Below are 26,131 nucleotides of genomic sequence, written 5' to 3'. Positions count from 1 at the left end.
TCACTGCTGTGCTGACAGCACCGACTTGTAGTTAAGTTAGTGTTGGCCTTCGAGAATGCTGATATAAAGAGTGTGCGCATGTATAATAATAATAAATAATATTGGCTGGCTTTTTTCGTGGTATATCAGACATTCAGCTAGCATGATATTGAACTCGTCTTCGACTTGTTCAATATCATGCTAGCTGAATGGAATATATCTGACAGACCACTCAACACCAGCCAATCTTATTTAAATCACCTCTCAAGACCCCTATGCTTCATGCTGGGGCCCTAAATCAGTCCATCATAGTTTCTTCACAAAAATGACCGACTCGCTGTACACTATCTCTTACACATCATTCAGAAGAAAATAACATGATGACAGGCACGTATATACTATTTCCTACTCTTACGTCACCTTCTGTTTTTCATTAGAGTAGACTACGACCTCTCCGTTCAGCAAAGTGCCAGGTCTATCCTCTTGGTCTTGAAGACTTTATCTCATGTAAGGAACTACAACCCCGATTCCAAAAAAGTTGGGACAAAGTACAAATTGTAAATAAAAACGGAATGCAATGATGTCAAAACTTCAAAATTCCATATTTTATTCAGAATAGAACATAGATGACATATCAAATGTTTAAACTGAGAAAATGTATCATTTAAAGAGAAAAATTAGGTGATTTTAAATTTCATGACAACAACACATCTCAAAAAAGTTGGGACAAGGCCATGTTTACCACTGTGAGACATCCCCTTTTCTCTTTACAACAGTCTGTAAACGTCTGGGGACTGAGGAGACAAGTTGCTCAAGTTTAGGGATAGGAATGTTAACCCATTCTTGTCTAATGTAGGATTCTAGTTGCTCAACTGTCTTCGGTCTTTTTTGTTGTATCTTCCATTTTATGATGCGCCAAATGTTTTCTATGGGTGAAAGATCTGGACTGCAGGCTGGCCAGTTCAGTACCCGGACCCTTCTTCTACGCAGCCATGATGCTGTAATTGATGCAGTATGTGGTTTGGCATTGTCATGTTGGAAAATGCAAGGTCTTCCCTGAAAGAGACATTGTCTGGATGGGAGCATATGTTGCTCTAGAACCTGGATATACCTTTCAGCATTGATGGTGTCTTTCCAGATGTGTAAGCTGCCCATGCCACATGCACTAATGCAACCCCGTACCATCAGAGATGCAGGCTTCTGAACTGAGTGCTGATAACAACTTGGGTCGTCCTTCTCCTCTTTAGTCCGAATGACACGGCGTCCCTGATTTCCATAAAGAACTTAAAATTTTGATTCGTCTGACCACAGAACAGTTTTCCACTTTGCCACAGTTCATTTTAAATGAGCCTTGGCCCAGAGAAGACGTGTGCGCTTCTGGATCATGTTTAGATACGGCTTCTTCTTTGAACTATAGAGTTTTAGCTGGCGACGGCGGATGGCACGGTGAATGGTGTTCACAGATAATGTTCTCTGGAAATATTCCTGAGCCCATTTTGTGATTTCCAATACAGAAGCATGCCTGTATGTGATGCAGTGCCGTCTAAGGGCCCGAAGATCACGGGCACCCAGTATGGTTTTCCGGCCTTGACCCTTACGCGCAGAGATTCTTCCAGATTCTCTGAATCTTTTGATGATATTATGCACTGTAGATGATGATATGTTCAAACTCTTTGCAATTTTATACTGTCGAACTCCTTTCTGATATTGCTCCACTATTTGTCGGCGCAGAATTAGGGGGATTGGTGATCCTCTTCCCATCTTTACTTCTGAGAGCCGCTGCCACTCCAAGATGCTCTTTTTATACCCAGTCATGTTAATGACCTATTGCCAGTTGACCTAATGAGTTGCAATTTGGTCCTCCAGCTGTTCCTTTTTTGTACCTTTAACTTTTCCAGCCTCTTATTGCCCCTGTCCCAACTTTTTTGAGATGTGTTGCTGTCATGAAATTTCAAATGAGCCAATATTTGGCATGAAATTTCAAAATGTCTCACTTTCGACATTTGATATGTTGTCTATGTTCTATTGTGAATACAATATCAGTTTTTGAGATTTGTAAATTATCACATTCCGTTTTTATTTACAATTTGTACTTTGTCCCAAGTTTTTTGGAATCGGGGTTGTAAAATGTAGTTTTGCACTGCCTTGTTTGTGCTTGTACGTCAATGTGTAAGTGTCATCTTTCATTTCTGTGAGTCACAAAAAATGAGCAGCTGATATGTGAACACCCTGCATTACTATTCTCACAGGCTCACAGGCTGCACTACAAAATCCATCTGGATACAGCGAGTCATTATTCTGCATCTGTTAGTGTGAGTAGCAGATCTACCTGTTCATATTTCGTCAATCACTAAATATACAGTAGTGTGCAAAAGTATTAGGCACATGTAAAGAAATGCTGTCGACCAAAAATGGCTTAAAAATAATGAAATGAAATGTTTCAACATAAAAAAAAAAATACTATAAACAGTAAGCAGTAATCCATAATAAATGAAACAAAGTCAATATTGGGTGTGAGATAACCCTTTGCTTTAAAACAAAAATAAAATAGTAGTCTCAGATATAATGAGTGCAGTTTTATAAGGAAGTGAGCTGTAGGTTTTACTGAGCATCTTACAGAACCAGTCACAGTTCTTCTGGACACTTTTGGCCCTTTTCCACTACCCTTTTTCAGCTCGCTTCAGCTCGCTTCAGCTCACTTCAGCCCGACACGGCTCGCGTTTCGACTACCAAAAACCAGCACGACTCAGCTCGTTTCAGCCCCGCTTAGCCCCTAAAACTCGCACCGTTTTGGAGTGGGGCTGAAGCGAGCCAAACCGTGCCGACTGAGGTTGGGGGCGTGAGCAGACACTCCCCTGTGCACTGATTGGTGAGGAGGCGTGTCCTCACATGCCCACACACGCCCCGCGAGCACGCTGGGATCTGTAAACACCGCAAACCCGGAAGGAGAATAATTATGAATTACGAGAATTTCTGAAGCCTTATGCACCTCGCCTCATCTATACGCTCTTGCCAGTATCTGTTGGCGTTGTCGGTGACAACAAGCCACAGCACCAAGACCAGCAACACTAACGACTCCATGTCCTCCGTGTTTATTGTTTACTATTCGGGTCGTGAGACTACCGCTTAAAAGCTCACTGAATCAGTGACATACAGAGCATCGTGGACGAGTTCGCGGAGCGCAAGGCTCGCCGTATGCCCTTCAAATAATGCGCGCAGTAGGCTATTGATGTTTTATTATGAGCCATGTACAGTATGTCGCCTAATGTTTTTTTTGTTTCTGAGTTACATGTTCGTTTGAAGGACTTAATGTACAAAATAACATAGTTGCACCCCGGAGTGTTGAAATTGGTAAACACAGTGAGGTTTGCACCGCCCTCCTTTTATTTCTGACTCTTCCTGTCACCACTCTGAGCGCTCATTCGTATGCCCTTCAAATAATGTGCGCAGTATAGGCTATTGATGTTTTATTATGAGCCATGTACAGTATCCTAATGTTTTTTGTTTCTGAGTTACATGTCCGTTTGAAGGACTTGATGTACTAAATAACATAGTTGCACCCGGTAGTGTTGAAATTGGTAAACACCGCAGTTGCGGACATTTTGTAGCCTAAAATGATGTTATGATAAGCTTTAATAAAGGGCCCGGTCATTTGCCCCGCCCCCGGCCCGGCTCTGACTTGTTCCGCCACTGTCACTGATGTCACTGTTTGCGCTGCTTAACGGCATCACATGACGTCCACCCACTTTCGCTAACTCCACCCAATGTGTCCACCCACTTCCAGCCAGCACGGTTCAGCGCGGTTGTAGTCGAAATGCAACTCCAACAGCCCCGCTCAGCCCGACTCAGCTCGACTCGGCACGGCACGGCTCAGCCGCGTTTGTAGTGGAAAAGCGGCATTTGTCACACTCGCTTCTTCATTTTGCACCAAAACCCAGCAGCCTTCATTATGTTTTCTTTTTTAATCTGAAAAGTGCTCTCTTATGCAATATGCTGCTCAGATACAAACTTTTTTTTCTGTAACATTTAGTTTTGTGCTGGAAAACAAACGTCTGGACTCTATTTTTGCACTGACTTGATAATGTAGAAGTCATAAAATAGAAATAAAATATGAAAAAAAAATATGGTGCCTAAGACTTTTGCACAGCACTGTAGATGTCACCATTACAATTAGCTAAATGTTAATTGGCAGATTGGGTAATTTGCATGAGGAGAAAGTGTATAGGTGTTCCTAATAAATTAGGAACCATTTTACTCTTTTACAAGTGAAAGGTTTTGATAATGTTTTATCTTCTCAGCACGGAGATACAGAGTACTTAGTTCTCTGCACTCAAACGCCTTAATTCTGGAGTGCAGTATCTATCTTTTACCTGATCCATATCTTAATTCCTGCATTGAACACAGTTACATGGCGGCATTGATGGTTAACATGACTCAAAGTCTAATTTTAGAAACCAGCTGCCTTGAACACACGATATCCAGTATCACACCCGACCTCGTGTCCATGAATACCTACAAATCAATTTCATAATCCAAAAAGACATATATCAATCTACACAGTATAGCTCCTCACTCATTAGACATATCAATTTTACTATTAAAGCAAGACGGCCTTTTGAGTTCATAAAATCGGTGAAATTTAGTTCCCTCTGTAATTTGGTCATTGTGATATGTTTATTTTGGTAATATCGCACAAAATATCAGGCCTGTTATTTAATTTGAGGCGATTCCTGAGCAAATAATGTGCATTAAATTGCTTGCTTCATGCAGTCAAACAGACAGAGGAAGTCCGTGTGCTGCGCATGCGCAGGTTTACCTTGACCGTGCACTGACAGTTCCATCATTCTGTCGCTAAACGAACAGCTGATCACACCGAGGTGCTCGCTGACCGCCGATGTTTATTAGTTTGGTCCTGCGTTTCCTTTCCTTTGCAATATAACACCTTTTCTTCTTGCCTTCCGTTACTGTAGTCGGTCTTTCACGTTTCATTCGCACACTTACGTCCTCCATTTTTCTCTCCTGTTTCAAATTTGTATCCCACAATGCCTTGTGCAAATAGGGAAAGCCCACCACGTGATGCATGATGATGTATCTTAGGCCCTGTCCACACGGCAACGGATTCAGGTGAATCTAATAAAATTGTTTATCGTTTCGGCCTGGCGTCCACACGGCACCGGCGTTTTGGGTGCCCCACAACGATATTTTTTGAGAACGGGTTCCAGAGTGGAAAAATCTGGCAACGGCGCCGTTGCGAAGTCATCTGGATGAGTAGAACGGATTTGTTTACGATGACGTCACAACCACATGACTAGAACAAGTAGCACTCTCACTGTTTTGTATGAACCACTGCATTGCATTCACTTTTGTATACAGCTTTTCTTTTAAATAAACAAGTAACTGAACCATTTCTTGAATTTCTTTTTTTATTGTATAAGACTGCTTTTCAAAATGTTCACACACAATATAAAAAGTTATATAAATTATATAAAAATGCTTTTCAAAATGTTCACACAATAAGAAAATTAAGTTATATAAAACTATGCACACTAATAAAACTAATTTGTACACACAGAAGGCACGATTTCCTCGCGTAGTCGCAGCCATCTTCTTCTTGTTGTGTGTTTGTTCCTGTGAGTGCTTCACGCCGGATAGAAGAAGGGGTTTATGCGCATGCGTCCTACTTCTTCTATTGTTCTGGTGTCTCCGATGGGACCGTCTTACAGCGCACGTAGAGGTGTGGCATGTGTATTGCATCGTTTTCAGCAAGCGTTGCGTTGCCATATGTACCTGATATTTTACTGATCCGTTGCCCATGTGGACGCGATATTTTTTTAATAAAATCTCGTTGCCGTTGTCGTGTGGATGTAGCCTTATATTGGGTCATGGTGAAGCAGGAAAAAATAGTGGAGAATTTAGGGCCACGCGGCCCTAAATTCATTAATTGTTGTATTGAAAAAAAAAATACAATTGGAAGTCTGTGATTCAAATTCAGTAGCTTTCGGTCCACTAAACAAAAATAATTGGGTGTTGGGTAAAATTATTTTTATGACCTACACTTGAAAAATCCGAAAGGTCATCTACCTTTAAAACTGGGAAGAAACTGAAATTTCTAAACGCTTAAGCTGCATGATCAACAACCAAAGTAAACCAAATTAAAAAGTGTTTGTTTTCGGTTTTATTCTACTAGGCTCAGTATCATGTATTTAAACAATACATTTAGGCTTCTCTAACTGCTTTTGAGGAAAAAAAATTGTCCAGTGGTCTTGGGTCAATTGGTTTCTCTTGTTTTTAAATAACAAATCTTACAGCTACTACAGTAATGGCGTCTTTATCTTCCCATTCTGCCATGATGAGCCGTGTGTTCTTGGAAAAGTACCTGAGGATTGATGTTGCATCAGTGGTGCTACTGCTTCAGCTGTCAGTGTGCTTCCTCAGTGAAGATGTACTGAGCTTGTGGAGGTGTTTACAGTGAAGCCTCTGACTGTTTGTTTGTTTGTTTGTTTTTTACTATCTCTGCATCAAAATTCTCCAATCTAACCAAGTCATTTTATTTTTCTTTGCAATCCTTGTGCTCTTTTTCCTTCTTTTTATTTCACCACAAATGCCACTCCATCTTGTGGATAATCTTAAGCTTTTGAGTAAGGGAAGAAGAAGAAAAAGCTTACCCCCCCCCCCCCCCCCCCAAAAAAAAAAAAAGTCATACATACATATATTCAGTTTAGTCAACACATGACCCAGACTGAAGTAAATGTAAGGTCTGACCTATAGAGATGGTCCAGACAGCGGCGATTTTCAGCATGGCTTTGGTGCGCGAGTTGAAGCGGCTGTGTTGGATAGGGTTGCGGATAGCCACGTAGCGGTCCAGAGAGATGGCACACAGGTGCATGATTGATGCCGTGGAAAAAAGCACATCTAGGTAGATCCAGATTGGGCACAGAGCTTTAGGAAGTGGCCACTCATAGTCTAGAGCAAAGGGAATACACACAAGGAGTTCTGATGAAAAAAAAAGTTAAGACATACCATTTCTAATTAGCCTAATGGTTTTCATTAAACATTTGGATCTAATGGTTTCAAGGGATCCACACATTGCCTCTAGATTACCATTAATGCTGGATACCATGTTCTCTGCAGTGTAGGATTATATAAGTACACATATAAATACTGCCACAAACTCATCAGTAGTAATCAGGCTCATCTTGCACACTTTTTAATCCCATTAGAAAACCATTAAATACATCTTGAATCAGTTACACATCACCTGGTAAACCATCAGGACTTAAACATAAAGCACTATGACCTACAGAATCATGTATTGTTCTCGATTTCTTTCAGCACAGTTTATAAATTAGAAGAGAATGTGAGAGAATAATAATAAGAAAAGGCAAAGAAATGTAATTTGAGTAATTAAAAATCTATTATATCACTTTGAAATGAACCAGATAATATAAGCATCTGAGAAAAGGGAAAGGCAAAAGGAGAAGACATGGTTCTGCCATAACTAGCAGATATGTTCATTCTAGTAGATTAGGCTAGTGTAACAAAATAAGGGTTGAGTGTATGAAGTACAACCCCAATTCCAAAAAAGTTGGGACGCTGTGTAAACTGTAAATGAAAACAGAATGCGATAATTTGCAAATCATGGAAACCCTATATTTCATTGAAAATCGTACAAAGACAACATATCAAATGTTGAAACAGAGAAAATCTATTGTTTTCTGAAAAATATATGCTCATTTTGAATTTGAGGTCAGCGACACGTTTCAAAAAAGTTGGGACAGGGGCATGTTTACCACTGTGTTGCATCACCACTACTTTTAACGACACTCTGCAAACTTTTGGGAACTGAGGAGACCAATTGCTGTAGTTTTGAAAGAGAAATGTTGTCCCATTCTTGCCTGATATACAATTTCAGTTTCTCAGCAGTTCGGGGTCTCCTTTGTCATATTTTGCACTTCATAATGCACCAAATGTTTAAAATGGGAGACAGGTCTGGACTGCAGGCAGGTCAGTTTAGCACCCGGACTCTTTTACTAGTTTTACTACTACAGTCAATCGTAAAAAGAGCTGGGACCCAGAGAAGGTGATGGTGTTTCTGTATATTTCTTATATTTGGTTTTAACTTGCATTTGTGGATGCAGTAATGAACTGTTTTCACAGACGATGCTTTTCTGAAGTGTTCCTGAGCCCATACGATTTCCACTACAGACACGTGTCTGCTTTTAATGCAGTGTTGCTTGAGGGCCTGAAGATCACAGGCATCCAATGTCAGTTTTCAGCCTTGTCTCTTGCATACAGAGATTTCTCCAGATTCTCTGAATCTTTTAATGATGATATTATGTACCATAGATGATGTGATCCCCAAATTCTTTGCAATTTTACATTGAGGAACGCTATTCTTAAATTGTTGCCCTGTTTGCCCATGCAGTCTTTCACAGAGCAGTGAACCCCTCCCCATCTTTACTTCTGAGAGACTCTGCCTCTCTGGGACGCTCTTTTTATACCCAATCATGTTACTACCCATACCAGTGAGCTGGCCTAGTGGTTAGCGTGTCCGCCTTTTGATCGGGAGATCGCAAGGTCTACTCACGGTCGGGTCATACCAAAGATCATCATAAAAATGGTACCTACTGCCATCTGGCAAGGCATGCTGCAATACAGATGTGAGTGGGGAGTCAAACTTTCGCAGTTACCAGAGGACTGGCCCCCCACTGTAACCCTAGCTATATAGGCAAGAGGCCAGGGGCTATGGAAACAGATCGGTGTCACCCAATGCACCTTAAGGGCCTGGTTAGTACTAGAATGGGAGACTGCCTGAGAAGACCAGGTTTTGGCGTGGGACGGATTTATGACTTATAATGTTCCTGACCTGTTGGCAATTAACCAAATTAGTTTTTTTTTTTACACAACTTTTTCAGTCTTTTGTTGCCCCGTCCCAGCTTTTCTGAAACATGTTGCTGACATCAAATTCAAAATGAGCATATATTTTTCAAAAAACAATAATGTCTCAGTTTCAACATTTTGATATGTTGTCTTTGTACTATTTTCAATGAAATACAGAGTGTCCATGATTTGCAAATCTTCACATTCTGTTTTTATTTATGTTTTACACAGTGTCCCAACTTTTTTGAAATTGGGGTTGTAAAAAAAAAAAAAGTTTACGTATTTTGGGAGAGCTCAAAGCTGACTTTTGAAACAACAGATAAAAGTTTTCCAGAAAACATACCACAAGCTTCTGCAACCAACAACATCTGACTTGACCTTTTTAAAATTTAATTACGTCAGCAGCAATAAGGGACTTTATTCATAAGATACAATGACAATATGGATACACAAAGCTTCACAAAGACCTTAAATTATAGATTAGAGAAAGAGCTGTGAATAAGCTTTTCACACAACAAAGCCTAGATTAGACTTTTTAGGAATATGTGAGTGTTTCTCAACCCTCAACATTGCTATTTCCTTCAGCCAGAGAATCTTAATGTTTTTGAATAAAACAGTGGTTCAGATCGTTTTGAAATTCCCATTCTGATATTTAGGCAGCGAAGTAGCAAGTGTTTGAATCCCAAGCTCAGTTTACTGTGGAGTGGAGTTTCTGTGCATGTTCTCCCTGGGTTCATGTGGATTTTCTTCAGGTTCTTGGGTTTCCTTGCGCCTCCTTGGGCATCCCATCCAGGATGTACTTCCAACCTTGCCCCCAGCGTTACTGGATAGGCTCCAGATCCATCACAACCCTGACCAGGATGTTTAAATCTGGATAATAACATTATGTTCAGCGATTATTTTACAGTTAAAAATCGATATCAGCTGCAGTACCACCATATCTCACTAGGTAGCTTAATTGCAAAGTTTGAAAACCACTGCAATCAAGAATCACGTTGTCTGAGACATTGTCTGTTTCATAATTGTCCTTGTAGGCATCCTTTCGATGAAGTTTTCTTTATTCGCATCAAGGTCTGTGGTATTGATGCTCATACAGCCAGCAGTGGTCTTATCACTCAAGCTGGACAATGAGCCAGGCGTTATGTCCTCCAGCTCCAATTTTTCTTCTCTGTGATCAAGATTTCACTCACGAATTTCCAGGGTCTCCCTTTTTCTTTCTGTGTTATTATAGGACCACGCCAGCCTATTAAGGCATAAATAAATGATAAGATTAAAGAGAGACAGAAAGAGACATGCTGGGGAGAAACAGAGGAGAGCGGAGAAAAGAAAGGAGACAAACAGAGGATATAATGATCATTTAGTGCGGTGTATGGATTGTCATTTTATCATGTAGTTTCTGCACATAGAGTGTACAGTGCAGGAGAGGACACAAATCAGGCTAAAATAGAGAAAGAAGGTGGACTATAATAGCAACACACTGAAGTATGACAGCATATACAGTATACATGAAGTGTGTACAATATATATCAAAAGTAAGCACACCCCTGTGCAATATCACTTCAATGTCAAATGATTCAAAAGAGTATCATTACATTAACGGCATTTAGCAGACGCTCTTATCCAGAGCAACATACAACATACCCAGCATACTTGGGGAGCAGTTAGGGGTTAGGTGCCTTGCTCAAGGGCACTTTAGCCATTCCTGCTGGTCCAGGGAATCAAACTGGCAACCTTTTGGTCCCAAAGCTGCTTCTCTAACCTTTAGGCCATGGCTTCTTCCACACATCAACGTTTAGCATCTTGAAGCAATTCATTACATTATAGTCATCTCATCTCATTATCTCTAGCCACTTTATCCTGTTCTACAGGGTCACAGGCAAGCTGGAGCCTATCCCAGCTGACTACGGGAGAAAGGCAGGGTACACCCTGGACAAGTCGCCAGGTCATCACAGGGCTGACACATAGACACAGACAACCATTCACACCTACGGTCAATTTAGAGTCACCAGTTAACCTAATCTGCATGTCTTTGGACTGTGGGGGAAACCGGAGCACCCGGAGGAAACCCACGCGGACACGGGGAGAACATGCAAACTCTGCACAGAAAGGCCCTTGCCGGCCACGGGGCTCGAACCCGGACCTTCTTGCTGTGAGACGACAGCGCTAACCACTACACCACCATGCCGCCAGGGTATTTGTTCTTATATAAAATTAAAAACCAACAGTTTAGATTTACTATATAAAAAATACAGGTCCCACAGCAGGAACTCAGTGCAACAAAAAATCAGTACACCTTTCATTACTGAGATTCAAATCTTTGATTTTTTTCAGTACTTCCGATGTCCACCTTTATTATTGATGACAGACTCAATCCTTGTCAGCACAGAGGATACCATCCATCCATTATCTGTCACCATTTATCCTGTCCTACAGGGTCGCAGGCAAGCTAAAGCCTTTCCCAGCTAACTATGGGCAAGAGGCAGGGTACACCCTGGACAAGTCGCCAGGTCATCGCAAGGCTGACACATAGACACAGACAACCATTCACACTCGCATTCACACCTACGGTCAATTTAGAGCCACCAATTAGCCTAACCTGCATGCCTTTGGACTGTGGGGGAAACCGGAGCACCCGGAGGAAACCAGAGGATACCAGTGTTGCACAAATTTGTGTTGCTGGGCCAGGCTGTAGTTTTCACTTTTTTCCCTTCTTTAAAAACTCTTGCATGGTTTTGGCAGTGTGCTTTAGATTGTTATCATGTTGGAATATTCCACTTCTACCAAGCTTCTGGAGACTTGGAGTCATCTTGACAGCCAGTATTTTGGCATGTCTCCAGGCATTCATTATGCCATCTGTAATAAATGTAATATAAATATAGATTATATAAATGTAATCTCCCCAGCACATTTTGCACTTGTGCAGCCCTATTTCACTACACTCCTACCTCCATGCTTCACTGTCAGGACTACGAATTGACTGTGGTAGTCCTGACAAGGTTTACGCCAATACCACTAATGCTGGAAGCCATCTGAGCCAAACAAATTTATCTTAGTCTCATCTGACCAAGGAATGCACGCCCAATATTCATCAGGCTTCTTTTCATGTCCTTTATCACAGTTTCATTTTGCAGTTTTGTGCCAAAGAGCAAGCAAGGATATTTTTTCCCTTGGACGCCATCCATAGAGGTTGATGATATACAATGTCCTTCACACTGACTGAGCTGTCACAGAAACTCTGATTTCCACTGATAATCCCTGTGCCAAGTCTGAAGCACTTGCCTGTCTGTTTTTCAGAGCTAGATTGTGCAAGTAGCGCACCGTCTGTGGTATAATTTTAAGAGGACAACCACTGTAGCTCTGATTAGTGGCACTATGGCTCATTCTATACCTCCTGATTACTGCTGCACATTGGCGTCACCAGACCCATTTTACTGGGGCACATGCCCCAGTATATATCTGCTGTGCCCCAGTAAAATTTCCTGATCACTTTTCTTAAACAGTAATGTCTTTGGCACTGCGGAATAACCGTATACAACCGATGCATCCAAATCGCACCCATTCATCTCTATTAAATTGCTGGCGGAATACTCATCACACAATTAACACGCACATATCACGTGGAACCACATGACTTGAGCTTCCCAACGGTGCTACCCACTAGTTGCTTTGATAAATGGTTTGCGATAAAATTAACATCAATGAATTCACACCAAATTTAATCGTATTCTGTATACAGCTCTGCGGCCATCTCCACACCCGTTCTTGTCAGCGCAATATCTCACTAACTCCTGAGTTTACACAACAAACCATAGATGAAAATAAACAGCAGTTCCTACCATTTTGAATGGTATAAATTATTTATCTGGGCCTTTTGTCTTTCTCAAGTAATGTGGTTTTGAATTTACAGCAACAGCAAATTACAGCAACAATTTGTCTCCAACTTTGGCCTGATATTCTAATGTAGCTTACATTACATAGTTATGTCGGTACATGATATCCATCCATTATCTGTAGCCGCTTATCCTGTTCTACAGGGTCACAGGCAAGCTGGATCCTATCCCAGCTGACTATGGGTGAGAGGCGGGGTACACCCTGGACAAGTCACCAGATCATCGCAGGGCTGACAGAGACAAACAACCATTCACACTCACATTCACACCTACGGTCAATTTAGAGCCACCAGTTAACCTAACCTGCATGTCTTTGGACTGTGGGGGAAACCGGAGCACCCGGAGGGTGTACTCAATTTTGTTTCAATGATCTCAGGTTTTCTAACTTGTGTGCCAGTGATCACAGGTGTTTTCATTTTTGCTGCATTCAGTTTCTACTTTGCAGCCTCCATTTTCAATATCGTCTTTCGAAAGTATTTGTCTTTCGAAAGTATTTGAAAGTACTGATTGTTCCTAATAGGAAATACTCCACTTGTCAACTTAGAATTGATGCAAGTATTGAAAGGTGATACAATTTTGAATTGTTTGACACTGAAGTGATATTGCACAGGGGTGTACTCACTTCTGTTGTATACTGTATATCGTAAGAGTGTCTGACTATTACACACATACACTGCTCCGCCATAATACTAAAACCACTGACAGGTGAAGTGAATAACATTATCTCATTACAGTGGCATCTGTCAAGGGGTGGGATATATTAGGCAGCAAGAGAAAAGTCAGTTCTCGAAGTTGACGTGTTGGAAGCAGGAAAAATGGGTGAGCGTAAGGATCTGAGTGACTTTGTCAAGGTCCAAATTGTGATGGCTAGATGACTGGGTCTGAGCTTCTCCAAAATGGCACATCTTGTGGGGTGTTCCCGGTATGCAGTGGTTAGTACCTACCAAAAATGGTCCGAAGAAGGACAACTAGTGAACTGGCATGGGCGCCCAAGGCTCAGTGATGTGCATGGGGAGAGAAGATAGCCTGTCTGGTCTAGTCCCACAGAAAAGCTACTGTAGCACAAACTGATGAAAAAGTTAATACTGGCTATGATAGAAAGGTGTCAGTCCATGTACAACCCCGATTCCAAAAAAGTTGGGACAAAGTACAAATTGTAAATAAAAACAGAATGCAATGATGTGGAAGTTTCAAAATTCCATATTTTATTCAGAATAGAACATAGATGACATATCAAATGTTTAAACTGAGAAAATGTATCATTTAAAGAGAAAAATTAGGTGATTTTAAATTTCACGACAACAACACATCTCAAAAAAGTTGGGACAAGGCCATGTTTACCACTGTGAGACATCCCCTTTTCTCTTTACAACAGTCTGTAAACGTCTGGGGACTGAGGAGACAAGTTGCTCAAGTTTAGGGATAGGAATGTTAACCCATTCTTGTCTAATGTAGGATTCTAGTTGCTCAACTGTCTTAGGTCTTTTTTGTCGTATCTTCCATTTTATGATGCGCCAAATGTTTTCTATGGGTGAAAGACCTGGACTGCAGGCTGGCCAGTTCAGTACCCGGACCCTTCTTCTACGCAGCCATAATGCTGTAATTGATGCAGTATGTGGTTTGGCATTGTCATGTTGGAAAATGCAAGGTCTTCCCTGAAAGAGACGTCGTCTGGATGGGAGCATATGTTGCTCTAGAACCTGGATATACCTTTCAGCACTGATGGTGTCTTTCCATATGTGTAAGCTGCCCATGCCACACGCACTAATGCAACCCCATACCATCAGAGATGCAGGCTTCTGAACTGAGCTCTGATAACAACTTGGGTCGTCCTTCTCCTCTTTAGTCCAAATGACATGGCGTCCCTGATTTCCATAAAGAACTTCAAATTTTGATTCGTCTGACCACAGAACAGTTTTCCACTTTGCCACAGTCCATTTTAAATGAGCCTTGGCCCAGAGAAGACGTCTGCGCCTCTGGATCATGTTTAGATACGGCTTCTTCTTTGAACTATAGAGTTTTAGCTGGCAACAGCGGATGGCACGGTGAATTGTGTTCACAGATAATGTTCTCTGGAAATATTTCTGAGCCCATTTTGTGATTTCCAATACAGAAGCATGCCTGTATGTGATGCAGTGCCGTCTAAGGGCCCGAAGATCACGGGCACCCAGTATGGTTTTCCGGCCTTGACCCTTACGCACAGAGATTCTTCCAGATTCTCTGAATCTTTTGATGATATTATGCACTGTAGATGATGATATGTTCAAACTCTTTGCAATTTTACACTGTCGAACTCCTTTCTGATATTGCTCCACTATTTGTCGGCGCAGAATTAGGGGGATTGGTGATCCTCTTCCCATCTTTACTTCTATAAAAAGATACTCTTTTTATACCCAGTCATGTTAATGACCTATTGTCAATTGACCTAATGAGTTGCAATTTGGTCCTCCAGCTGTTCCTTTTTTGTACCTTTAACTTTTCCAGCCTCTTATTGCCCCTGTCCCAACTTTTTTGAGATGTGTTGCTGTCATGAAATTTCAAATGAGCCAATATTTGGCATGAAATTTCAAAATGTCTCACTTTCGACATTTGATATGTTGTCTATGTTCTATTGTGAATACAATATCAGTTTTTGAGATTTGTAAATTATTGCATTCCGTTTTTATTTACAATTTGTACTTTGTCCCAACTTTTTTGGACTCGGGGTTGTAGTACATTGCAGCTTGCTACGTATGGGGCTGCATAGCCGGAGATCGGTCAGAGTGCCCATACTGACACCTGTCCACTGCTGAAAGCGTCGACAATGGGCATATGAGCATCAGAACTGGACCATGGAGCAATTAAAGAATCACATTTTCTTTTACATCATATGGATGGCTGGGTGCGTGTCTGTAGCTTACCTGGGGAAGAGATGGTACCAGGATGCACTATGGCATACATGTCAACCTTTAGTTCCCCATGCCCTTACAAAATCTGTACGTTTCCCTTACATACACCCATGAGCTCTTATGCATGAGAAAAAATTCCAATATCCAAAGCACCAATTGTTTTATTCCACATTATACACTCCTATTGTAATAGGCATATCTATCACACTGCATCAAGTTAAAGGGATCAAATAAGCATGTACTGAATATAAAAGAAATTTTAGATCCCAGAGAAAACAACTGAATTAAAAAGGACTATATGTACAGTCAAATAAACAATTATCTACTAAAGAGAATGACTGAACTATAAACTTAATTATTTAATATACATTCCCTTACAGAAAAAAACACATGAATTTCCCAGGTATTTCACGTGATCACGTTACCATGTGGTAACATGTGGAATACATGGTATCAGATTTTGTAACGTGTTACCATGTAGAGCACATGTGGAAAACATGTTACCACATGTGGAAAACATTCCCACATGTGATTCACATAAAACTGGGCCAAAACCACGTTTCCCATGTGCAAAACACATTTTCCACATATTTCACATGTGAAGTTCATGTGGTTTTTCTCTAAGGGTTGTATCAATAATACCAGAATTATTGATGTAAATTTTGCAAATAAAATGTATTAATATTAAATCAATATTAAGTCAACTAAAGATGACTAAACCACATCAAGTATATTATCTAAACAAGGATAAGTGAAAATATTAAGTAATGAAGTTAAATTGAAAATCTTCCCAGTAATTTATAACAAGAATTTAAATCTTATTCCTTTTTGGGGTGTTCTTTGTTGTTCAAAGATGTTGCAGATTTGGCACTAGCTATAATATCACTGCTTGGGTAGCAGTTGTAGCTCCTCATCGCAGTTCATTTTAATTTGCAGATATGCAGTTCATGTGTCTGCAGCCATATTTTTTCTGTACTCAGTATGAATTTTCCCAACCAATAGATTCATTGAAAGGACTTGATGTTACATATCCCTAGTATTTGCACCATTTGTAGGACGGGTGGGTGCTACACAGCTTTTACAGCGGGACACATCGTCAGTGTACCTGAGCGTCACCGGGTGTTTCGGCCACTTAACACAATACACCCTCTGCTGAGGCAGGCCCACCACAGGTTGATAAGGCCTGGGTGTGTGTCCCGCTGCTAGCTGTTCCTAGCAGCCCAGATGGTATCGCCTCTCTTCAGCCATAACCAATGGCTTGTTCTCTCTGCAGTGTTGGCCAGTTCTTTGATGGCTTGTCTGTGCGCCTGCCCCCTGACTCCAATCTCCCTAAGGAGCTTTGCTGTTGTGCTTGCCACAAAGCCCCTGCAGCCCACCTCCACTGGACGCACCCTTATCTTCCAACCTTTGTCCTCTGCCTCAGCTGCAAGGTCAGAATAACGCAGCTTCTTGCGCTCAAAGGCTTCTTCAAGGGCATCCTCCCAGGGAACTGTTAGCTCAATGATGTAGGCGAGCCGGCAGGAATTAGACCAGAGGACGATGTCTGGACGAAGGGTTGTTATTGCAATCTATGGAGGGAAGATGAGCCTCTGGTCTAGATCCACTCTCATCTGCCAGTCCCTGGCTGCATTCAGTGGGGACAGATCCACGCTTGAGGGCCCCCCCACGCTTATCTCCCTCCCGCACAAACAATGGCTGGTGACTGTGCGCATTCTGGATGCTGACAAGCTTGCTGTTAGTTGCTACTCTCTTGCGCTCAAGTTTGTCGGCCAAACACTTGAGAACTTGGTTATGTCTCCAAGTGTATCTGCCTTGAGTGAGGCTAGTCTTGCAGCCAACCAGAATGTGTTTGAGTGTTGCAGGGGTTGTACACAGGGGGCAAGATGGGTCCTTTCCAAGCCACAGGTGCAGATTAGTGGGAGAGGGTAGGACATCATATGTAGCTCGGATGATGAAACTCAACCGGTTGGACTCCATGCCCCAAAGCTCGCTCCATGTTAGTTTCTTCCTCTCAACCCCCTCCCACCTCATCCAGCGGCCCTGTTTGGCTTGTGCCACAGCTTTGGAGCATCTGGCTGCTTCTTCCTGTCGTCGCACTTCCTCCACCACCAAAGTGCGATGCTCAGTTATAGATGCCTTCTGCCAGAGAGGTGTCATAGCTCCAAGGCCAAATCCTGTTCTTCCTTGTTGGACGTGGCCCACTACGTCCCGGTGCAGGAGGGCAGATTTGGCCTGTAGCACCGCTGTGGCAGGGGTCCACTTCCTCCCAGTTGCTAGGGTAGGAGCGGCACCTCTTACCATGGGGTCCCGGGAGTCGGCAAGGGACATGTACAGCCTCATCTTCGCACACTTAAAATCTTCCACCAGACTTGAGATAAGCAGTGACAGGGCTCCTTTACAGTACAGTCCAACACTGCTGACGCACTTCGGAAGCCCAAGCCATTTCCTCACATACGTGTTCACTAGCCTTTCCAAGCGATTGGCATGGCTAAGTGAAACCTCGTACATGGTCAATGGCCACAGCAGCCTGGGTAGCAGCCCAAACTGGTAACACCACAGCTTCAGCCTCCCTGGCAGTGCAGTGTTGTCAATTTGCTTAAGGCCATTAGCCACATCCTGCTGAAGTTGCTGAGTGTCTTTGAGGTCTGCATTATACCATCACAACTTAGCGTTTGAAAAAATAAATGGGGGATGCTAAGAAAATTTTCTCGGCGTAACGGAAAAAATCTCTGATGATATAAAATGTAATTTTCCCGTATGAAAATCAGTGTACGCCATATTAGCCAAAAAATTGCATTTTCCCATACAAAATATGGGGAAATTGTATAAGTTGACATGTAGGACTATGGGAAGAAGGCAAGCTGGTGGAGGAAGTGTGATGCTCTGGGTCATGTTCTGCTGGGAAACCTTAGGTCCTGGCATTCATGCAGATGTTACTTTGACACGTACCACCTACCTAAACATTGTTGCAGACAATGTTGCAGTATTCCCTAATGGCCATTGTCTCTCTCAACAGGATAAGGCCAAGTTTACATTAGACCGTATCTGTCTCGTTTTCTTCGCGGATGCACTGTCCGTTTACATTAAAACGCCTGGAAACGCCGGGAAACGGGAATCCGCCAGGGTCCACATATTCAATCCAGATCGTGTCTGGTCCAGTGCTGTGTAAACATTGAGAATACACGGATACGCGGATACGCTGTGCTGAGCTCTAGCTGGCGTCGTCACTGGACAACGTCACTGTGACATCCACCTTCCTGATTCGCTGGCGTTGGTCATGTGATGCGACTGCTGAAAAACGGCGCGGACTTCCGCCTTGTATCACCTTTCATTAAAGAGTATAAAAGTATGAAAATACTGCAAATACTGATGCAAATACTGCCCATTGTGTAGTTATGATCGTCTTTAGGCTTGCCATCCTTCCACTTGCAAGCGGTAAGTGACTTGCGCACAGCGGCTCAGTCCCGAATCACTGCTCGTGCACTTCACTCGCGCGCTCTGTGAGCTGCGCAGGGCCGGAGTGCGCACCCTCCAGAGGGCACTCGCTGTTCAGGGCGGAGTGATTTGGAGTGCAGCCGCTGAGGAGGAAGCGATGAGCCGCACTGACACATTTCTCAACTTACGTGCCGAATTAGTCATGTGATTAGCGTATCCGTGTATTGGCGTTGCTGTGTGCACGCGAATCGTGTATTGGCGTTGCTGTGTGCACGCTAATCGTTTTTAAAAACGTTAATCTGATGATCCGCTGATACGGTCTAATGTAAACCCCACCTAATTCCCACACTGCAAAAACTGTTCAGGAATGGTTTGAGGAATGGGGTGGCACGGTGGTGTAGTGGTTAACACCATCACCTCACATCATGGAGGTTCTGGGTTCGAGCCCAGTGACCGACAAGGGCCTTTCTGTGTGGAGTTTGCATGTTCTCCTGGTGTCTGCGTGGGTTTCCTCTGGGTGCTCCGGTTTCCCCCACAGTTCAAAGACATGCAGATTAGGTTAATTGGTGGCTCTAAATTGACCGTAGGTGTGAATGTGAGTGTGAATGGTTGTCTGTGTCTATGTGTCAGCCCTGTGATGATTAGGTGACTTGTCCAGGGTGTACCCCACCTCTCGCCCATAGTCAGCTGGGATAGGCTCCAGCTTACCTGCAACCCTGCACAGGATAAGTGGTTACTGATAATGGATGGATGGTTTGAGGGACATGACAAAGAGTCCAAGGTGTTGAATTGGCCTCCAAGTTCTCCAGATCTCAATCTGATCAAGCATCTGTGGGATGTGCTGGACAAACAAGTCTGATTTATGGAGGCTCCACTCATAACTTACAGGACATAAATGAGCTGCTGCTAATATATTTGTGCCAGACACCACAGCACACCTTCAGAGATCAAGTTCAGGCCCTAATGTGTCGGAGATGATTGGTGGCACAAGGGGGACCGGCACAATATTAAGCAGTGTATGGGCTCAGAATGGAAAAGACTAATTTTGTATACACTTGCAAAGTTTAAAAGAACCTCTGGACCTTAAGGTTAGTGTTGGGATGGGGTTAATAGTGATAGACTTTATTATCTGTAGAAATTCAGTGAAATCCTAGAACAATGATATGATGTTTGAAGAACTTGATGTAAATGTGGCCTAATAGAGTTACAGGTAGTTCTTCGGTAACATTCACAGCAAAATGTGGTAACTTTTTTAGTTGCAATACTCAAAATAATGATATTAAATACAAAAATTCACACTGTATGGAGTATCTTTTGACCCTAAAAAGCATTGAAATATTGGCTGTGTTTAACTCTGAATGTAAAATCTTTTATGAGGAAAGAAAAGTCAGTCACGGAATTACGTCCGAAAAAACTGAACTTTCATTTCTTAAAATTCAAACCAAGATTTCTCTGAAGTGACATTGCTATAATTGGGGTGATGATTTTTATTTCGCCTGGGATGGAATCCACCAGGAGGTGAGGTATTGTTTTCGGTGGGGTTTCTTTCTTTGCTTGTTTGTTTCTGTTTTCTTGTTAACTATATTACGGGAAAACGGCTGGACCAATCTTCATGAAAATTTCAGGATAGATGGGCATTGGTCTCAAGTAGAACCTCCAACATTTTGGGGGTCATCTGGTCAAGGTCAAGGTTTTTGTGGCTACTGCCTCATACACTCATATGTAAGAGAGTGTAACAATCGTGCACTGCGCATGTGGATATACGTGTTCCGATTAAAATTGCCAGTGAGTGTATGCAATTTGGTTCACCATTTGAAATAAATGGACTAGACTAAAGAAATCACTTTCAGACATGTTTATGCTTATTACAGAGGGAAAGTGTGTTCCACTGAGCTCTAGCACCGGGCCATTTCTGGGAAATAAGAGTTTGGGACATGGTGACAGCATGTGTATGTCAGCCTCGGTTTGGAGGTTTCAGTTTCGAAAACTGTAAGAGGTAAAAGTAGAATAATATAAAATACAGACACTTGGTATAATTATTTTACTTCTGTGGTTTTTCAATTGTTTAATTTTGGATTACACTTCATTTTTGTGCCTCATAGAGTGAGTAAATATATGCTATATTTACTGTATGGACATGGTATCAGAAAAAAATTTATTTATAAGTAGTAGCCACATGTACCCATATGGTACCTATTTTTTCTGCGATATCTTCCTTCAATTTCATCATAAGTACTCCCGGGCAAGGTTTGTTTTGCCTGGCAACACTTGTTAAATATGGTTTTCAATATATTTTGCCTGGGATTCCATACTTTAGCAATATCACTGAGCTGACAAGTTAAGGCAATCTTAATCATTTCATAATCTTGGCCTCTCTGTGAAGAATTGTCCTTACCCATGGCTTATTAGCAGATTTTAATCTCCAGTTAATCAAAATGAACTCAATGTCTATCACGAAGGTAGTAGTTGGAGCAGACGAGGGTGCAATGTGAGAAGGGTCTTCCAGATACGACTAATGTAGCACTTGTATTTGTATAATGTAGAACTTGTATTTACATGGCCATGAGCAGAACAAAGCAGAAAGCAATGAGCAAGCTGGAAAGCTGCCCAGTTAGTGGTTTTGAAAAACTGCACATCAGTGGCATAGCCAAAAATTTATTTCAAGGGGATGATGAGGAAATATGTCAAATCATTGTGCGATCTTTACAATTAAATAGATAAATTTGATGTATTTGTGCATTTGGGGTGAATGCCAGCCAGCAGTAGTATTCAGAATTTGTCATTTGTATAAAATACCCTCAAGACAATTCTACCGAAAATGATTTAAATAACATGCCAGAAACAGACATCTTGCCTCATAAAACCAGATCTACTTTTCTTTTTTCTCCTTCTGAAGTGGATCTCCAGTACTTCATCGACTGTCACCTCAAAATCCCTGAACTCCGAGTGTAGCTAGCTGGCTTTTAGACAGAAACGGGAAAAATGCATGAACTCCATTTACTGTAAAGATGAATAGTTATTGCCCGTGAACCTGAATTCCTCTGAATGGCCCAGTGGAGAGTTGAGTGGACACATGTGATATGTTTTCACTGTGTTCTGTCAAAATGACGTAAATCGCTCCCCGCGTCTCCTCAGCGACGTAGACTCGGCCCTAGCGGAAGTCTCCGCCGATTGTGAGGTCCTGTACAATCGAAATTGTCAGGCGAATCAGGGAGGGGATTCCCCACTGAAGCAGTGTGTTAGCGTGAGCATGTAGCCCATGGGAAATGAATAGTGTGTTGGATTAGCACTAATCCTATGTTTTGGAAAATCAAAAATGTTGTCTTGGGCCCCTTGTCACCAATCCATGTGCAAAGTCTGGAGTATGCGTGTCCAGCTGTGTCGATTTGCATAGGGGAACAGACAGAGAGACAGACAAGCAGCCTTCCTTTAGTTGTATAGATAACAGCCCCATTACATTATGTGAACATATTTCTTCTCTTTAACTCCAAGTGTCATTTATAAATTTTGGATATTGAACTCAAGGTTATAGGTTTTCAAAAATTAAACTTAATTAATCTATGTTCAGGGGCGACACACTGGTGTAGTGGTTAGCACTGTTGCCTCACAGCAAGAAGGTCCTGGGTTCGAGCCCAGTGGCCAACAAGGGCCTTTCTGTTCTCCCTGTGTCCGCGTGGGTTTCCTCCGGGTGCTCCGGTTTCCCCCACAGTCCAAAGACATGCAGGTTAGGTTAATTGGTGGCTCTAAATTGACCGTAGGTGTGAATGAGAGTGTGAATGGTTGTTTGTCTCTATGTATCAGCCCTGTGATGATCTGGCGACTTGTCCAGGGTGTACCCCGCCTCTCGCCCGCAGTCAGCTGGGATAGGCTCCAGCTTGCCTACGACCCTGTAGAACAGGATAAAGCAGCTACAGATAATGGATGGATGGATAATCTATGTTCATTTAACGCATGTCTGTAAGTTATAAGATGAAAAGGAGAAAGGGGGAGGACGGATGGTGATACCAAGGACATACTGGGAAATACAGAGAAGTTGCCATAAAGTGAGGTTTAAGGAAACTCACAAGCCTGCTATTTTTAGTCAAGATGAGAAATAAATCCAAGTTTGAAACAATTCAAAACATTAGTGCTCTTAACTTAAAATAACAGTTGATATGAAAACTTCCACTGTATTCATATGTTGAAAGGGTGAGTTGAAAGTGAGGAATTTTAAGTTAATTTGACATGGATAATGTAACATAGTAAAGGCCTCTGCATGCTCTTGTGACAAGGCTTTCGCAGATAGCTTTTCGCAGACAGTTGTAATTTATCGTTGAGCGGGGAGTAATAGGCGTGCGCGATGTTATTCACCGGCACAACGCAAGGGGGCGCGAAGTCGCTAGGAGTAGTTGGTGGGTGTGGTTAGTGGAGTGTTTATCCTCCAGTTACTTATAATGACTAGAACTTTTTTTTTTATAATGACTAGAACTGGGGGCGGCACGGTGGTGTAGTGGTTAGCGCTGTCGCCTCACAGCAAGAAGGTCCTGGGTTCGAGCCCCGTGGCCGGCGAGGGCCTTTCTGTGCGGAGTTTGCATGTTCTCCCCGTGTCCGCGTGGGTTTCCTCAGGGTGCTCCGGTTTCCCCCACAGTCCAAAGACATGCAGGTTAGGTTAACTGGTGACTCTAAATTGACCGTAGGTGTGAATGGTTGTCTGTGTCTATGTGTCAGCCCTGCGATGACCTGGTGACTTGTCCAGGGTGTACCCTGCCTTTCACCCATAGTCAGCTGGGATAGGCTCCAGCTTGCCTGCGACCCTGTAGAAGGATAAAGCGGCTAGAGATAATGAGATGAGACTAGAACTGGAGTCGTATAGATGTACGTACTTCCTCAATCAACCGCTCTTCGTGCTGCTCCATCTTCGCTCGTGTTTTTAAAAATGCCGGTCGTGAAAACAAACCAAACCGGGAAAGTAGGGAAGCGGAAGTGCGTGTACAGCGGATGTAGAGTGGACCAATCAGAGCCCTCTTGTCTGCGACGCTGTCTGCGAGGCTTCTGCGGTGGTCACAATTTTTGGGAGGTGCGCGCAGAGCGTCTGCGAAGGTGGGGGGGCTACGCAGACACTGTCTGCGACGCTATCTGCGAGGACTGGGTTGTCAGCATAAATTGGCCTTAAGCTGTTTTAACTCAGAGTATCAAGCTGAAACAACAAATGATCTTTAGTTAAATACCTTTAATAAATTAACCCTTGTTTCAACACAAAAAGTTATCGTCAAGTTGAGTTTACTCGTGTTTTTTAAGGCGGCAGGTGAACTTTCGTTTCTAAGTTTAATCAACCTGAAATTTCTTAGTGTTGGTGGCCTGTTTTTCAACATAGCAGCTGGTAGTCAATAAAATGTCATTATAAACAAACTAAAGAACATCTTTCTTTTATATCTGGGGTGATTAAATATGGAATCATAATAATAGCGTCACTGAGGTTTATGAAGGTAATTATGGGGCAATTACGATGTAAAACAATGTTATTTGATGTGAATACCAGCTGCCCATGAATAAAGATTTGGACCTGACTTAAAATATTTCAGGGGGTTTAAACTTCCTGAACGCCCTGCCACCCCCCCATGTTGTTTTTCATGCATGACCACACTCACAATGAAGTTGATTTTTCACTCACATTAAACAAATGACATTGATTTTATTAAAGGCAAATGAAGTAGATAATATTAAAAGGTTTCATTTACAAATGATCACGATTATAATAAACAAGTACACTGCCCGGCCAAAAAAAGTCACCATTTGGATTTAAATAAGCAAATACATAAGAGCCTTTTGATTGGATAATTACTGCAGTGATTAAGAAAACACCTAATGAGGTTGCTGAAATGACTGGAATTGGGTTAAGAACTGGTCAGTGCATTATTGAAACCTGGAAGGATAGCAATGAACCATCAAGTTTGTGGAAAAATGTGGTTGGAAAAAGATCCTGACTGACCATGATCAGAGATCACTTAAATGCTTGAAGTTGAATCATTTAAAAAAAATCTTGATAGCAAAACTCATGGCAAATGTTTAGTAGTGAAATTAAGAGCATTTCCACACTCATAATGTGACAAGAACTCAGGATCGGGACTAAACAGCTGTGTCTCAATAAGAAAACCACTTGTTAGTGAGACTAAACAGGAGAAAAGGCTTCAATTTGCTTGGGAGCGTAAAGATTGGATTCTGGAGTAATGGAAAAAAGGTCATGTGGTCTGATGAGTCCAGATTGACCCTATTCCTGAGTGATGGGAGTGTCAGGGTAAGAAAGGAAGCACATGAAGCAATACATCCATCATGCATAGTGTCCACTGTACAAGCCTCTGGAGGCAGTGAGATGATCTGGGGTTGCTTCAGTTGGTCAGTTTGAGGCTCAGCAATGTTATGGGGCAATAAAATGAAGTCAGCTGATGACCTGAATGGACTGAATGACCAGGTCATCACCACATCAATGGAGTTTTTCTTCCCTGATGGCACGGGCATAAAATTACAGCTCAGATTGTGAAAGAGTGGTTCAGGGAGCATGAGGAATCATTTTCACACATGAATTAACCACCACAGGGTTCTGACCTTAACCCCATTGAACATCTTTGGGATGTGCTGGAAAAGACTTTACGCAGTGGTTCAACTCTCCCATCCTCAACACAAGATCTCAGTGAAAAATTAGTACAACTCTGGACTGAAATAAACGTTGTGACATTGCGTGAGTTTATTGAAACAATGCCACAGAGAATGCATGCTGTAATCAATGCTAAAGGCGGCCCAACCAAATATGAGAGTGCGGGACTTTTTTTTTTTTTTGGAAGGGCAGTGTAGCTACCTGTACTACACTAAAGAAATTGAAATGGATTTCATTAAAAGGTTTTTTTTTTAAATTGCCAAGCACTATTTTTTGATGTCATTCAGAATCATGCATTGTTCATTCTGAATCATCCATCCATTATCTGTAGCCGCTTATCCTGTCCTACAGGGTCACAGGTAAGCTGGAGCCTATCCCAGCTGACTCTGGGCAAGAGGCGGGGTACACCCTGGACAAGTCGCCAGGTC

At 42.2% G+C, this 26,131-nt stretch overlaps 1 protein-coding gene across 7 annotated transcripts in view; it reads right to left on the bottom strand.

Annotated features, from left to right (window-relative positions):
• The window catches only part of htr2cl1 (5-hydroxytryptamine (serotonin) receptor 2C, G protein-coupled-like 1), a 363,746-nt gene that overhangs the window by 13,967 nt on the left and 323,648 nt on the right, over positions 1-26,131 (bottom strand). For all 7 annotated transcript variants that reach the window (XM_060930678.1, XM_060930800.1, XM_060930858.1 and 4 more), the window contains one exon: positions 6,742-6,942. In XM_060930678.1, coding sequence (XP_060786661.1) covers positions 6,742-6,942 — 201 coding nt within the window. The remainder of the gene's footprint in view (positions 1-6,741; positions 6,943-26,131) is intronic.

This window comes from Neoarius graeffei, chromosome 1 (genome assembly GCF_027579695.1).
Source record: "Neoarius graeffei isolate fNeoGra1 chromosome 1, fNeoGra1.pri, whole genome shotgun sequence".
Lineage (NCBI taxonomy): Eukaryota > Metazoa > Chordata > Actinopteri > Siluriformes > Ariidae > Neoarius > Neoarius graeffei.
This window is presented reverse-complemented; position numbering and strand designations above follow the sequence as displayed.